Below are 15,416 nucleotides of genomic sequence, written 5' to 3'. Positions count from 1 at the left end.
TCAGCTCCACCCCCTCCCCATGGGGCATACGTGTGTGTGCACGTGCATGTATGTGAACACGAGACTTTGTACATGGTTGTCCATTTGCAGCTGGACGGGTCGAACTCGCTGGGAGTCTGAGTATCGTGTAGATGAAAGCAGATCATACTTGCCAGGAGTGTGTGTACGTGACAAAATGATACCACATCAGTCTATGTGGGCATAAGGCTGGCTGTGTGTGTATGTGTGTGTGTGTGTGCGCACACATGTGAGGAGGGTGCCTGCGTAAGGATGCAACATTTTACACTGGTCAGAAATGTAGATTCTGGGTTCAGATCTTTGCACAGCCACCCAGTAGCTATGCAGCCTCAGGCACTTTTGGTTCTCCAGCCTGTATATGGTGTTTGTGTGCCTACGTTTGTCTGGATCAAAGTGTGTGTGTGTGTGTTTGAGGAGCAATACAACTCTTCTGGGAGGTCTTCCTGGATACCCATCCCAAAGTGGAAGCCTCAATTTTTCTCTTTTGTGAATTAAATCGTTCAGTTGCTCAATCAGGTTCCATTCTTTTTGACCCTGGACTGCAGCCTATCAGGCTCCTCTGTCCGCGGAATTCTCCAGGCAAGAATATTGGAGTGGGTTGCCATTTCCTCCTCCAGGGGATCTTCCTGACCCAGGGATGGGAACTGTCTCCTGTGATTCTTTACTGCTGAGCCACTGGGGAAGCAGTTTGTTGTTATATATATATGTTGCTGTTTCTTCACTGATTACTAAATGTCAGCTCTGTGGGGGTAGGGGGTTTTGATCTGTTCACTGCTGTGTCCTGAGCACTGGGTACACAGTAGACAGAGTAAATACCGTTTCAGTGGATGAACATAGGGCTGTGTCTGTGTGGTATGAGGAGAGAGATAGGGGCTGATAGATGTCATGGGTGCCTGGAGGGACCTGTGCTCAAGTCGGGTCTCTATTCTCTTCCGTTCCCAGCTGTTCACAGCCATTTCTTCAGCCGTCCTCACTGTATGGGAATGACAACATCCGATCAACTTCCTGTACTGCCTTTGATGACATCTTTCCCCTTTTCTGGGTCTAAGGGACTCACTTGCCCCATCTGTAACATGGGAGAGAGGATGGGTTGGTTCATGACCAGCCTCCTATTTGACCTAAAGCACTATGAAAATAGTTTCAATCAATTCCCTCTTGAATTAATTCAATATTTATTATGCACCTATTGTGTACCAGGCACTCTTCTAGACCTGCCCTGCCCCCGTGGAGCAGAAAGTGAATGATGAAGGCAGATACAAACCATAAAATCTCATTGAATCTTGGACACCCTCTCCTGAAATCACTCTCCATGCCTCGTGGAATTTTAGTCTTCATAGTCTAAAATCACTGAGGGGATTTCTCTGTTCACATACTGATCTTGCTCCCTCAGCAGTCTCCAGGGTCAGCCAAGCCGGGACCCAGCTTCTCTTTGGTTGCTGTAGTCTGACCACCCAGCCACAGGGCCCTGACATACAGTAGGCACTTGGGAAATATGTGTGGAATGAGCTTGAAAATAAATGACGGACTAATGTAGACTGGAAAACAAGACCTCCCCTAATCCTGGGTGAGTCATCACCCACTTTGCAGATGAGGAAATTGAGACTCAGGAAGGCAAACCGTTTGCCCAGTCCCACAACCGCAGCTAAGCAGTGTGTGGCTGTGGGATGCAGCAGAGGAAGCTTGGGAGCCCAGAGGAGCATTCCCAGACCCCCACCCCCACCCCAGAGTTGCCACACATCCAGCTGGAGATGCGCTGATGGGGGGTGGGTGGTTGGGAGGGCGAGGGACAGTGCGAAGCAACTCAGGGGTCTCTGTCTCAGTCCCCAGGAGTGGAGATGCTGTGTTGGCAGGAGATTAGTAAAAGCCTGGCGCTGATGGGGGAGCTTCCGGCGCCCTGTCCCCAATTCTGGGAGCTGGGGCTCCTGGGACCCTGATTCGTTGGGGCCGGGCAGCTCCGGTCTCCGAAGCTGGGTAGAGACATCCCCCGCCCCCACCTTTCCCCCCCTCCCCGAGCCTACCCGGGAATCCCGATTCGGGGTCCTCCCTATACACCCTCAGCCTGGAGGCCAGCCTGCAGCCCTCAACCGGCTACGTGGGGGGCCCTGCCTTTCTTGGGGAGCGATGGAATTCCCCCTTCCCCGCCCGGAGCCTCTCCCTCCCAGGGGCCAGGTCCCCCTCCCGGCCGCAGTCGTAGTCCAAAGCTTACCTTGCAGGGGGGCTCGGGAGGGGATGCCCCGCCCTCTCCGGCCTGGGGGGCGGGAGGGGACCGGGGTGTCCAGACCCTTTGTTTGCCGGGGTGTGTGTGTGTGTGTGTGTGTGTGTGTGTGTAAGTGTGAGATCGGGAGCCCCGCTGGGATGTAGGTCCGTGCGCGCGCGTACCCGGGCCTTGACGGCCGCTGTGATGCTGAACTGCCAGGGTTGGAGGAGGAGGAGGAAAGGGGGACTCCCCCGCCCCCGCCCGCCTACTCGCGGGTTTGAATGGACCGTGAGGGGGAGGGGCAGCGGCGGGCGGGCGCTTTTGTCCGGATGGCCCCACCCCTTCCCGGGGCCGGGGAATCCCCCACACCCCACCCATTTAAAGACCTTTACTCCTTCCTCTCCAGCGCCCCCCCAAACGCCTGCTTGGTTGGGGGGAGTCTGGAAGAGGCGCCCTTCACTCAAGTGGCTGAATCTCTACCCATTCTCCCTGTCCCCCGCCCTGCGCCCTTTAATCTGAGATAATCCTGGCCCTAGGCTGCAACGCAGCCTTTTATCCCGGTATCAAAGCGTGGGTAGGGATACATGAAAATGTGTGGCTGCGGTCGCCCAAGCTCAGTGTAATAGAGTTCTTAGAGTCTGGAACGAGGAAGGGGATCCCAGACGAAAGAGGGAGGGACTGCGAGGAGTCCCAGAGTACCTCGACGGAGAAAGACCCCCTGCGTGCGCACTTCCAAGCTCTTCCACCCCTCCCCCACCTGGCGCGGGGCACCCGCACTGGCCGCTAGTTAGACACTAGCGACACCCAGCGGATGCATGGGGAGCCGCCGTAGACAAGCTAATGAGGCCCGTTAAGTGCGGTCGGGTGATTCCAGAGGGGGCGTGTATGCGCGAATCCCCGCTAAGGAGTGGCAGAAGATGGGGGAGGCAAGAGGGGAAGCTGTGGTCCGAGCCAGGGAAACACCAGGTCTCAAGGCAGGGCCACATCGCCCCCATCTCGACTCCTCGAGGGCAGGGCCACAACCTTCCTTCACTTAGACCCTCCTAGAGCAGGGCCTTGTACCCCTTGTACTGGGAAGGTCCTTTCCCATCAGGCACCATCTCCAGGACAAAGTTAAGTCCCTCTTCACAAAAGACGGGAGCGAGGTCTTTTCGCCGAGGCCGAGCCCCAGTAGTGGGCTCAGGCTGACGTCACTGTGGCGTGGCTAAGAGGACAATCCTCTTTTTCAGTCTCGCCAACTGCCCCCTCTCCCAAGGCTGCCGTAAACGCCCACCGTGGGGTAGCGGGAGATGAGGGGGGCTCGAGGTTGGAGAACCCACCCGTAATTCCCCAGGAAGGGCCTAGTGGAGGCCGGAAGCCGGATGGGGTGAGGTCTCAGCGGACTCCCGAGAGCCGGAACACGTGCGCAGGGCTCTTTAAGAACTTGGTCGCCAGTGCCGCTGCTGAGGTTACTAAGGATGTGACGTCACGCGAGGGAGGGGTGTAAGCGTCAGGGCGGAAGCGGAAGGGGCGGGGCTCCGCGGGCTGTGTCTCAGTGCTGCCGCTGCCGCCGCCGCCGTCGCCGCCACCGCTACCAGAACCCTGGAGGGCTGGGCCCCGAGGCAAGATGGTGGACTACAGCGTGTGGGACCACATCGAGGTGTCTGATGATGAAGACGAGACGCACCCCAACATCGACACCGCTAGCCTCTTCCGCTGGCGGCACCAGGTAGAGCTCGCGCGCCCAGCCCCTTCCCCCACTCCCGGGACTCCGCTTCAGAGTTCTGACCCCCTGATACTGCCGGGGGGCCCCAGCCATTGATACCTGGGATTGCCCCCTACAGCCTGGACTTTCCGAATAGCCTAGGGTTCTTCGATTCAATTCCGGGGCCATAGAATTGCCGGGACCCCTGAGTTCCTTGCCCGCGATGCCGGCGCCGCCCCCCCCCCCCCACCCCCACCGCCCCGCGCTTCCAGTTTCTTCTTGAAACGCCAGGTTGACCTGTACGGTATATTTTTAGAATTTAGACTGCCAAGACAAGCTTTTGACGTGCCTCCCAATCCTGCTTGGGATCTTCCATTTACACCCAGATTTCTACCTCAGAATCTGGATCCTGAACCTAGTCGGGTACCCAGTTAAGATCTTGGCTGTTCCATGGCTCCTCCTAACCCCTGTGCTCAGTCGCTTCAGTCGTGTCCAACTCTGTGACCCCATGGACTGTAGCCCGCCAGGCTTCTCTGTCCGTGCGATTCTCCAGGCAAGAATACTGGAGTCGGTTGGCATTTCCTTTTCCATGGGATCTTCTCGATCCAGGGATCTTTTATGTCTCCTGCATTGGCAGGCAGGCTCTTTACCACTGGCCCCGTCTGGAAGTCCTCCAAAACCCTAGAGTTCCCAATAGTTTAAGTCTGTTCTGCGACCTGCTTTTCTGGATCCTTATGGTTCAGATCCAGAAGTCTTACTCCTCTGAATAAAATAATTCTGTCTTCCCCTGAGATTTCTGTTCCTGGCTTGGGACTCCAACCCACACCCAGGACCCCTCCCCTAGAACAAAGATTGGTACCCCCTCCCCCCAAGGCCCTCAGTCTCATCTAGGCCTGGAATTTTGAAACTTGGGTCCTGTTCAGAATGAACCACCACCTCCACCCTGATGGAGCCTCCAATTCCGGAGGCTCTTCTTTAGCCTCTGGTACTGTTAGACCCAATTTCCCATTACATCAGGAAACCCTACCCACGTGGCTTCCTGCCCAGCCAGAACCCCTGCCCCTCCTTGGTACCTCACACCCAGTCCCCGCCCACCCCCAAGACAGACTTCCAGTGGGAACCTTTGCCAGCTTCAGAATGCCACATTCAAACCCAAGTCCAGGACCCAAATCCATCCCATCTCCCTTCTGACCCAAACTTGGTGTGCTATTCTCAGACATCCACAATGACCCTGCTGTTACAAGGAACCCACCCATCCTGATTCCAGATTCACCGCCCCTTCTTTTATCTATTTTCCCCCAAATACAGACCCCCAGAATCCCAAGTCTGTATGTTCTTTCGACAACCTGCAACCCCCCCCCCCACCCCCGCAGCCGCTCAGCTGTGCTCACAGACCAACAGAATGGCTCTCCTGAGACCTTGTGTGCTAACTTCTTGCTCCACCAACTCAGAGCTCCTACACCCACATTCCAGGGGCTGCTTTGCTCTCACACTTATGGAATATACCTTCTAGAACTTTCCAGTTAGGAAAACCTCATTCTGTCTTCCCATGTATCAGCTTGCAGTTGTTTATCCAGAAACACCTAGAAGCGCCCTTCCTCATCCTGCTGAGACACAGTATCCGTGCCTACATCTAGTCCCAGTTCTGGGTCCAACCCATTACTTAAAGCAGCAGCCTCCTGGCTAGGGCTTCCCTGGTGGCTCAGATGGTAAAGAATCTGCCTGCGGTGCAGGAGACCCAGCTTCAATCCCTGGGTGGGGAATATCTCCTGGAGTAGGGAATAGTGACCACTCCAGTATTCTTGCCTGGAGGGAGAATCCCATGGACAGAGAAGCCTGGTGGACTACAGTCCATGGGGTTGCAAAGAGTCGGATACGATTAAGCGACTAACCCTTTCACCTGGCTAGTGTACCTGGTGGGAAAGCCACTGGAGTGGAAAAAGAAAGTTCTAGTATTTCTCTCTTGCCATATGTGACATTTTATGATGAAATATTGAAGCTCTCCGCAAAGCTTTAAAGCTCATTCTCGGGAACACCTATTCTTGTCACGAAGTTGATCTCTATCACCAGGTTTGGTCCTGCTGGTTTGGGAGGCCATGCCCGCTCTCATACAGCATCCTCCTCTCACCACGCCCTACTCCCTCCTGGCGCAAAACCTTTCCCTGTCCAACCGCTGAGGACCCAGGGCTGTCGTGGAGATGAGTGGAGGCAGGGAGCCTGGTGTCTCCAGCACGAGGTTCAGCTGCCAGTGACTGGCAGCCTGGGCTCCAGCCCTGCCACAGGACCATCACTGCTTTGGGGGAGCGAGCCCTCCGCCTCCATGAGACTGTCGTGAAAATGAAATGAGATTAGATCTTGAAAGAACTTGGCTCGGCGCCTGGGAGGAAAGAGTAAGCAATACCAAGAGTGGAAGAGGGGATTAGCCAAAAGGTAGCCTGGTACCCTTGTGAGCGCAGGCCTGCCCGACTGGGTTCATATCCTGCTCCTTCTGCATATCACTGACTTGCTGTGATCCAGTGAGGGTTTTTTTTTTTTTTTTTTTTTAATTAATTTGACCGCACAGGGTCTTAGTTATAGTGTGCTGGATCTTTAGTTGCAGCATGTGGAATCTATTAATAGTTCCCCGACCGGAGATCGAACTGGGGCCCCTTGCATTGAGAGCACAGAGTCTTAGCCACTGAACCACCAGGGAAGTCCCCGGAAGTGAGTTTTGATCGCTGTGTGCCTCAGTTTCCCCAGTTGGCAGTCTTAATAGTACCCACCCAATAGGCTTGTGAGAGCCACCTTATGAATTTAACATGTGTACTGCTTGCAAGACAACACTGGAACATAATAAGCTTTGTGGAAACTTTAGCTCCTGTCATCATCATTGCTTGGATAATTCATGCTCATGGTAAAAAATAAAAACTAATCCCAAGGCTCCAGAAGGGGACAAGTGAGTCTTCCCAGTTCCAGCTCCCTGGCTCCCTTGGCCAGAAACAGCTGCCAACCCTGGTTTCTTGTGGCTCCTTTCAGTGAGCCAGGCGGCATCCAGGTTCTGTGAGCCTTGGGTGCCCCCGTCTCTGTGTAAGGCAGGGAACAGGGACGCCTGTGGCCCCTTCTCGCCACACCTTTCTGCCCTGCCCAGCCTGACAGCCTCTCCCGGAGGTGTAAAGCCCAGGTCAGGCAGGCTGCCACCCCCAGCAGTTCCACGAGGCCTTTATTTAGCTTTGGCCTCCCTGGCGGCTGCTCAGAGGATGCTGGAGGATTTTGATGGCCACCTAGCAGACACCAGCAGTGTGGTAGGTTCCTGCTATCCCCTGAGGCCAGCGGTGATGCTAATAACCCCTCTCAAGGCAGGGGGAAGGTTTCAGAAGGACACAGGCCTGTCGTGAAAAAAGGGAGGCAGTAGCGGCTGCAAGGCCTTAAGGGTCTTGTCCACCCCTTAAACAAATGGGAAAAGTGAGGCTCATGATTGGTCATGTCAGTCCAGTGGGGTGTGAGAGAAGGGCTCGGGTCTCCCGGCACTCACCCATGAGTGCCTGGAGTCAGCAAACCATTCTGGTGACCGTGGCCATGGCGGTGGTGAGGACAGGATGTTGCCAGCGGTTTCCTTGAGGTAACTCATTTAATCCTCACAACAGCCCTGTGAGGCCCCATTTCATAGGGCTTCCCAGGTGGCGCTGGTGGTAAAGAACCCGTCTGCCAGTGCAGGAGACACCAGAGTTGTGGGTTCAATCCCTGGTTGTGGAAGATCCCCTGGAGAAGGAAATGGCAATCCGGAGGAGCCTGGCGGGCTGCAGTCCATAGGGTCACGAGAAGTCGGAAACGACTGAAGCGATTTAGCACACCCATTTCATAGAGGGGGACACCAAGGCAGGGGGAGGTGTAAGCGACTTTGCTAAGGTCACACTGCCAGTAGGTGTGGAGCTGGGTGCTCTGATGCAGTAGCAACTGCTCCCAGTTACCAGGCATGTACCGGGTATCGAGCTAAGCACTTGAAGTGCACTTCTTGTTTGAGCCCCAGTACCGTCCCCAGAAAGGGAGACCGTCCCGTTGGGCAGACAGTGATGACAGCAGCCCGTGTGGTCATGGGCTGACTGCACGTCCAGCACAGCTCTGGCTGTACAGCCTCTTTTGTGTCTTCCAGTGCAAGCTCGTGAGGTTGGCACTGTTTTCTGCCTCTGACAGATGAGGAAACTGAGGTTTGGGGATTGGCCCAGAGACTCCCGGCCATTATGTGGTGGCCATGGGGTATGACCCCCGGTTTGGGGTCTCAAGGCTTTCCATCAGCGTCTCATCGTGTCACCTGATGACCACCGAGGGGCCTTTGGGGCTCAGTGATTCTAGGGGTCTCGCACTTGGGGAAGGCTTTATTGAAGCTGAGACTTATGGACAAAGCAGATGGAGCGAGGGGAGTTCCAGCAAGGAGGAACAGCATGTGCAGAGGCTAAGAGGCAGGAGAGAGCTGGTCCATTTGGGGAGCCACGAGGGCGGCGTTGGTCTGAGACCCAGCCCCTCAAGGAACATTGGTGCCGTCTGGGCAGCTTGGGGCAGGAATTTGGGGTCCCATCTGAACAGGGAGGGCTGTGGTCAGATGGGTGCGTTTCCAGGAATCCCCTGGCAGCTTCTGAGCCTGGAGTGGGGAGATGGTGATGGCATCTCTCAGGGTTCAGTGTGTGGCTCTGGGTTGAGGAGATGCTGCGGGGAACCAGGGGCAGGTGATGGAAAGCCGTGGCACCTCTCAGGGTTCAGGCCGTGGCTCTGGGTTGAGCAGACATTGCAGGGAGCTGGGGGAGGTGATGGGGAACTGGGGCAGGGGTGGACAGTGACAGAGCCCTGTGATCCATTGAGGGGTCTGGATGAGGAAGCTGAGCTGACGTGCCATCACTGAGCTTGAGGTTCAGCAGAAGAGTTCTGAGGAGCAGCGTCTAGGATGGGGGTATACAGGAGTCTGGTGGGTCTGCCCCACGCTGGGCTCCAGAGGCGTGCTGGCCTGGAGATAGCTGAGTGAGCCCTGCGGATCCAGGTGCAGCCCGTGGGGTGGAGCACATTAGAGGGACGACTGGAAAGGAAAAGTGTGGTGATTTGGTGGCACCGAGGGAGGGAATGACTCACAGCAGGCCTCAGCTGGGGACAGGAGGCAGGGACGAGGGTCTTCCCTGAGGGAGGACACAGAAAAATAGGTTTGGGGGAGCTCAGGTGGGGGGTTGAGTTGGGGAGTTCAGTCTTGGGCACAGAGCTGGTGGTGCCTGTAACACACCGAGACAGCAGTGGCTGGAGGGCCATGTGGCCAGAGTAGGGTGCCTGAGTGTTACCGAGGGTGCTCCAGGCAGAAGGGGAGCCTGAGACCCTGGGGAGGGGGGAGGCCTTCTTCCAGCGTGTGATTATTACATCCAACAAGTCTTAAGTCGCAGCTGTGCACCAGGTTCCTGGCTCTAGAGTCACAAGAGTGATCAGATCCCCACCTTTGTGGAGCCAGTCTCCTTGGAGGTGGACAGCACCCAAAACAGGAGAGAGAACTGTCACAGAATGTTGTCAGGTGACAAGTGCTGAGGAGGAAGATCAGGCAGAGTGGGAGAGGGGGCGGTTGTGATCCTCAGCAGTATCAAGGAAGGCCTCATCTGGAAGGGACATTTTTTTTGAGTGCACTACATGACTTGCAGGATCTCAGTTCCCCATCCAGGGATTGAACCCTGGTCCCCAGCAGTGGAGCCTCAGAGCCTTAATCACTGGACCACCAGGGAATTCCCTGTAAGAGACATTTGAAGATGATGAAGATGCAGGGTTTGGGGAGGTGGGGTGGTTCTGAAGAGAGAGCATTCCAGGCCAAGGGAACACACAGGCAGTGCAAAGGCCCTGAGGCTTGAAGTGAGTTCGGGAAAAGGTGAGGCAGCCAGTGTGGCTGGAGGGAGGGGGTGAGCAAGAGGAGACGAGGCTGTGGAGGAGACCGGACAGGTTGTGCTTGGCTCTATGGGCTCCGGGGAGGACTTAGGCTTTTGCTCCGAGTGAGGTAGGAGTCATAGAAGGTTCTTTTTTTTTTTTTTTAACATTTATATATATACTTGGCTGCATTGAGTCTTAGTTGTGGCACACAAGATCTTTGTGCCGCAAGATCTTTGATTCTGTGTATTGCAGTACACAGGCTCTTTAGTTGTGACCCTGGCTTAGTTGCCCCAACTAGGATCTTAGTTCCCCAACTAGGGATCAAACCACTTTCCCCTGAGTTGGAAGGCGAATTCTTATTCACTGGACCTCTGGGGACGGCAGCCATAGAAGCTTCAGTGCAGAGAAGGCACCCGCCCTGGCTCAAGCCTACCTTAGGGGTGAGAGCGGGAGCCGGGCATCCAGTGCGTGGAGGTCAGTGTGGACCTTCTCTGGGGTTATCCCAGGTGCGACTAGAGAGCCCGGGGCCGGGGACAGGGCTAAGCTCTTCCCCAGAGTGACGGGCCATGCCCAACCCTCAGGCCCGGGTGGAGCGCATGGAGCAGTTCCAGAAAGAGAAGGAGGAACTGGACAGGGGCTGCCGCGAGTGCAAGCGCAAGGTGGCCGAGTGCCAGCGGAAGCTGAAGGAGCTGGAGGTGGCCGAGGGCGAGGGCGGCAAGGCCGAGCTGGAGCGGCTGCAGGCTGAGGCGCAGCAGCTGCGCAAGGAGGAGCGGAGCTGGGAGCAAAAGCTGGAGGAGATGCGCAAGAAGGAGAAGAGCATGCCCTGGAACGTGGACACGCTCAGCAAGGATGGCTTCAGCAAGGTTGGCGAGGCCTGGGCCTGACGGGCAGCGGGCAGGGGCAGGGAGCACTGCGCAGGTCCAGGAATGGATGGATGCTGGTGGAAAGGGGGGTAGTGCCGGAGGGGAAGAGAGCAGGTGGGGGGCCTGGCCGGTGAGGCACTCCACCAGTACCCCTCCCTCTGATCTGCCCGAAGGCCCCAGTCCGAGGCCACACCTGCCACGCCCACGCCACACTGATGTGCACGGCACCGTCACCGCCTCCGCTGTGGATGGGATGGGCGTTGCGGCCGCGGCCGGCCCGGCCACGTTCGAGGCGCCCCGCGGCCGCAGCCTCGCCCCAGCCCACTCCCCTTCTCGCCTCACCACAGAGCATGGTCAACACCAAGCCTGAGCAGGCAGAGGAGGAGTCGGAAGAGGTGAGGGAGCAGAAACACAAAACCTTCGTGGAAAAGTATGAGAAACAGATCAAACACTTCGGTGAGTTGGGCCCAGGCGTGGGCTCCAGGTGGGTGGTGCGCGTGAGGGAGGGCTGGCCCTCTGCGTCCGGGGGGGCTGGAGCACCTCACCATCACCTTCTGGCAGGCATGCTGCGCCGCTGGGACGACAGCCAGAAGTACCTGTCAGACAACGTCCACCTGGTGTGCGAGGAGACAGCCAACTACCTGGTCATCTGGTGCATTGACCTAGAGGTGGAGGAGGTGTGTGCAGACAGTGCTGAGTGGGGGGTTGGGAGGGCCCAAAAGGCTCTGCCTTTTTTTTCTCATATTTTTAAAATTCTCTTCATCATTCATGTTTGTTCAGAAAATTACAGTAGGCATGAAGGGAAAAAGAATGTATTTTTAAACACTGTCTGGAGTCTAATATAGGAAGCCATACCATTATCTCTTAGGGGGAAAAGGGCGTTAATTTTACATTGAAGTTAAATATTAAGACCAGCGTCCAAGTAAGCCACGGATAAGATTTAAGTGCAAGTTGTGTTTTCACACAGTGGGGGCTGGGGACAGGAGCCTGCCACTTGGTGACGCTGTCCTCCCTTGGCAGAAATGTGCCCTCATGGAGCAGGTGGCTCACCAGACCATCGTCATGCAGTTCATCCTGGAGCTGGCCAAGAGCCTCAAGGTGGACCCCCGTGCCTGCTTCCGGCAGTTCTTCACCAAGATCAAGGTAGGGAGGTGGTCCTCCTCAGGGATCCAGCCTGCGGGCCACTGGGGGAGGCAGACACGGATCCACTCGGACTCAAGCCTCTGTGATCAGAATCTCATCCATCAGCAGAGGATTAGTCCGTGGAGGAGCTGGGTAGTGGGTGGCTCCAGTGGAGATTTGGAAAGCTAAGCTGGCAGCACGTGCTGAAAATCCCAACCTAGGTGAGGGCCGGAGTCATGAGCGCCTGTGGGTTTCTTACCTGAACACCTGGAGAGCAGAGCTAGGGGAGATTCAGGGCAGACCGGAGGATGATTAAGGGCAGCTGTGTTGAGTTTGAGGTGCCTTCGAGACTCCACAGGAGGATGTGGAGGAGGTGGGTGCCACGAGTCTGCAGTATAAGGGGACATTCAGTCAGATGATTGTAAGTACAGGGGTATAAGGCTGAGCTCAGAGAAGACAGAGGAGGCTAGACAGAGCAGAGGAGAGGCCTGAGCCTCAGAGTACCTGTGATTTAGTTCAGGACCAGCTGTGGGGAGCCCTTGGGCGCCCTGAGGACCTGCACTGGGAGGGTCCTGGGCTCCCAAGTCTCCCCTGGTGAACACAGTCCCTCCCCTGCAGACTGCCGACCGCCAGTACATGGAGGGCTTCAATGACGAGCTGGAGGCTTTCAAAGACCGCGTGCGGGGCCGTGCCAAGCTGCGCATTGAGAAGGCCATGAAGGAATACGAGGAAGAGGAGCGCAAGAAGCGGCTTGGCCCCGGCGGCCTGGACCCTGTCGAGGTCTACGAGTCCCTTCCTGAGGTGAGGCTCCCCAGACCCTGGCAGGTGGCAGGTGGGCTGTCAGCAGGATCCCTGGGACCCAGGCCCTGACCCCGCCCCCTGCACCCACAGGAACTTCAGAAATGCTTTGACGCAAAGGATGTGCAGATGCTCCAAGACGCCATCAGCAAGATGGACCCCACCGTGAGTAACCACACACCCAAGCCCACCTGGTCAGGCAGTGTGTCTCCCCCACCTCCTCCAGCCCTGCTGACCACGTTGCTGCTGGCAGTACCCCTCCTGGGCTTCTCAAAAGAGCCAGGGAGGTTTTGTCACCATGTGGCCGGCACACAAGACAGCCAGGCTTCATGCCCCACGCTCTCTCACTTTTGTTGAGCAGCTGCTATGTGCCCAGCATCTAGATTGAGTGTCCCTGTCCCTGTGGGCTGTTTATGAGCTCACCCAGCTGACACTACCTTTGCCAGCAACTCGGAGCGGTCCGCTCCACAGTCTCAGTTACCCCATCAAACCAGTCTCTCTCAAAAAACATATTAACTCACAAAATCCGTAAGCAGGGCCAAGTATGTGGTTCGCGCTGGCAAACCTCAGCTCTTTGGAGCAATAACAGCGCTGGTGGATAAGTACCCTGAGTCTTAACGAACCTCTGTTTAAGCCGCTTCCTGCTGCTTAGCTCACTGGTTGGCCACACTGGTTCCCTTCTGTAAAATGGATCTAGTTTCTAGACCAGCTCAGGGTTTCTAAAAGCTTCTATGGGGATAAGCATGTAGACCAAGGGTCTTCAGAGAGTCTGGCTCAAAGGTTCACTGCCTGTCTGTAAATAAAATTTTGCTGGAACCGCAGCAGCCAGGCTGGGTTATTTTCATCTTGTCTGTAGCTGATTTTGTGCTGCAGCCATATTGAGGTGTGATAGAATGAGAGGTTTTGACAGGGGCTACAGGACCTTCAAGCCAAAAATATTTGCTGTCTGGCTTTTTATTTTTATTTTTTTAAGTTTGCTGACCCTTGTTCTAGACCTACACTTTTAAAATTTGAGTTGTTTGTGCTAAGTTGCTTCAGTCACGTCTGACTCTGTGACCCCATGGACTGTAGCCTGCCAAGCTCCTCTGTTCATGGGATCCTCCAGGGAATAATACTGGAGTGGGTTGCCATTTCCTCCTCCAGGGGATCTTTCCGACCTGTGAGTTGAACCGGTGTCTGATGTCTTCTGCATTGGCAGGCAGGTTCTTGACCACTTGGATTCCCAGGTGGCTCAGACAGTAAAGAATCTGCCTGCAGTGCAGGAGACCTGGGTTCCATTCCTGGGCTGGGAAAATCCCCTGGAGAAGGGAACGGCTACCCGCTCTGGTATTCTGGCCTGGAGAATTCCATGGATTATATAGTCCATGGGGTGGCAAAGAGTCACATATGACTGAGCAGCTTTCGCTTCACTTCTTTACCACTAGTTCCACCTGGGAAGTTAACTTTGAATTAAAGTTACGTAAAATTCAGGGACTTCTCTGGTGATCCAGTGGCTAAGACTCCACGCTCCCGGTACAGGGAGCCCAGGTTTGATTCCTGGTAAGGGAACTGGATCCCACATGCCACAACTAAGACTCAGCTCAGCCAAATAAATGTATTAAAAAATAAATGAAGTAAAATTTCAAGCACTGTCCTTGCCTTGCACCAATCACATTCGAAGTACTCAGTAGGCACCCACGTCTGGTAGCTGCCATGTTGGATAGCACAGATTACAGACAAAGATTACAGTTTACCCTCCTCCCAGACAGCTCTGACGTAGAAAGAGCAGAAAGCGGGCTTGGGGATGCGCAGGGGACGGGGTGCCACCACCAGGCGGCAGCCCAGCCTCACCCACCCACCCTTCTCCCCACAGGACGCGAAGTACCACATGCAGCGCTGCATCGACTCAGGCCTCTGGGTCCCCAACTCCAAGTCCAGCGAGGCTAAAGAGGGGGAGGAGGCGGGTACTGGGGAGCCCTTGCTGGAAGCCACCTCCAAGTCAGGCGACGAGAAGGATGTCAGCGCGTGACCTGCCCCGGCTGCCGCAGGCCCCCGTGCGCCCCTTTTCAGAAAACAAAAATAGATGCCATCTCCCCAGGTCCGGGCTTCCTCTGCTTTTGCTGCTCCTCCACCTAGCCCGGAGGGGCCCCCTATGCCCCTTCCATCTCCCCTCTCTCCCCCAGCCCTCATCCAAGTCTTTGCTTTGAGTCAAAGGGGCTTCACTGCCTGCAGCCCCCCATCAGCATTAAGCCAAAGGCCCGGGGATCCAGGGAGGGGCAGAGGTTGCCAGGTTGGTCCATGGGCTGGGGGTGGCTCCCCAGCCAAGGGGCCTGCTCCAGTCACTGTGGGCTCTGTTTTCACTGTTTGCCCGCGTCAAGTCTTCTATATGGTAAACAACAGTTATCTTCCAATAAAGGATTTCAGCTGCTCTGTGGGGCATCACGAGGGCCGTGGGCACAGCTCTTCTCTGGGGAGTGGGAAGGGACCTGTGAGTGTTGGCGGTTGGGCCCATTACACCCCTGGCTTTGCCCTCCAGCAAATGGGCTGTGTCCCGCATCCACACTCCAGGCTCTTCCATCACCTGGAACCCTTCCTCAGGTCAGAGCTTTGGATCCGAGCTCTCACCCCACCCCCGTGAAATCTCTGGCTCATCCCATTCCCCTAGGCCCCTCCCATCATCCATTTGGGAGCATCGCCCTCCACTGTGTCTCACCTTCCATGGGGCCAGCTCTGCCTCCAAGATTGATCTTGAGTCTGTCCACTGCCCTTCATTCTCCACCCTGGTCCAGGACCCGTCACCTCTGGCCTAGACCCCTGTCCCCAGCCTCCTGTCTCTTCCACCTTCACAGGACCCCAGCAGGCAGGCAGGGAGCGCCTATGAACACGAGTG

At 56.0% G+C, this 15,416-nt stretch overlaps 1 protein-coding gene across 2 annotated transcripts; it reads left to right on the top strand.

The window, feature by feature from the left end:
* The first annotated feature begins 3,726 nt into the window (after positions 1 to 3,726).
* On the top strand, positions 3,727 to 14,968 carry CDC37 (cell division cycle 37, HSP90 cochaperone). 2 transcript variants are annotated; one of them, XM_004008518.4, is made up of 8 exons: positions 3,727 to 3,923; positions 10,346 to 10,627; positions 10,975 to 11,083; positions 11,189 to 11,304; positions 11,648 to 11,770; positions 12,368 to 12,550; positions 12,641 to 12,712; positions 14,400 to 14,968. In XM_004008518.4, exons 1-8 carry the CDS (start codon positions 3,822 to 3,824, stop codon positions 14,553 to 14,555), a joined length of 1,143 nt encoding a protein of 380 aa, XP_004008567.1. In that variant the 5' UTR covers positions 3,727 to 3,821; the 3' UTR covers positions 14,556 to 14,968. The 2 variants fall into 2 exon arrangements, with proteins under 2 accessions (XP_004008567.1, XP_060272266.1); XM_060416283.1 differs by having other exon boundaries at positions 12,641 to 14,968.
* The last annotated feature ends 448 nt before the right edge of the window (positions 14,969 to 15,416 follow it).

The sequence above is a fragment of the Ovis aries genome, chromosome 5, assembly GCF_016772045.2.
Source record: "Ovis aries strain OAR_USU_Benz2616 breed Rambouillet chromosome 5, ARS-UI_Ramb_v3.0, whole genome shotgun sequence".
NCBI lineage: Eukaryota > Metazoa > Chordata > Mammalia > Artiodactyla > Bovidae > Ovis > Ovis aries.
This window is presented reverse-complemented; position numbering and strand designations above follow the sequence as displayed.

What these genes read in the sequence shown, in the direction of transcription:
- CDC37 (XM_060416283.1), top strand. Translation starts at nt 3,822, where the DNA reads ATGGTGGACTACAGCGTGTGGGACCACATCGAGGTGTCTGATGATGAA. An exon ending in TTGACCTAGAGGTGGAGGAG is followed by an intron (nt 11,305 to 11,647) that starts GTGTGTGCAGAC and finishes CTCCCTTGGCAG; the next exon opens with AAATGTGCCCTCATGGAGCA. An exon ending in TCTACGAGTCCCTTCCTGAG is followed by an intron (nt 12,551 to 12,640) that starts GTGAGGCTCCCC and finishes CTGCACCCACAG; the next exon opens with GAACTTCAGAAATGCTTTGA.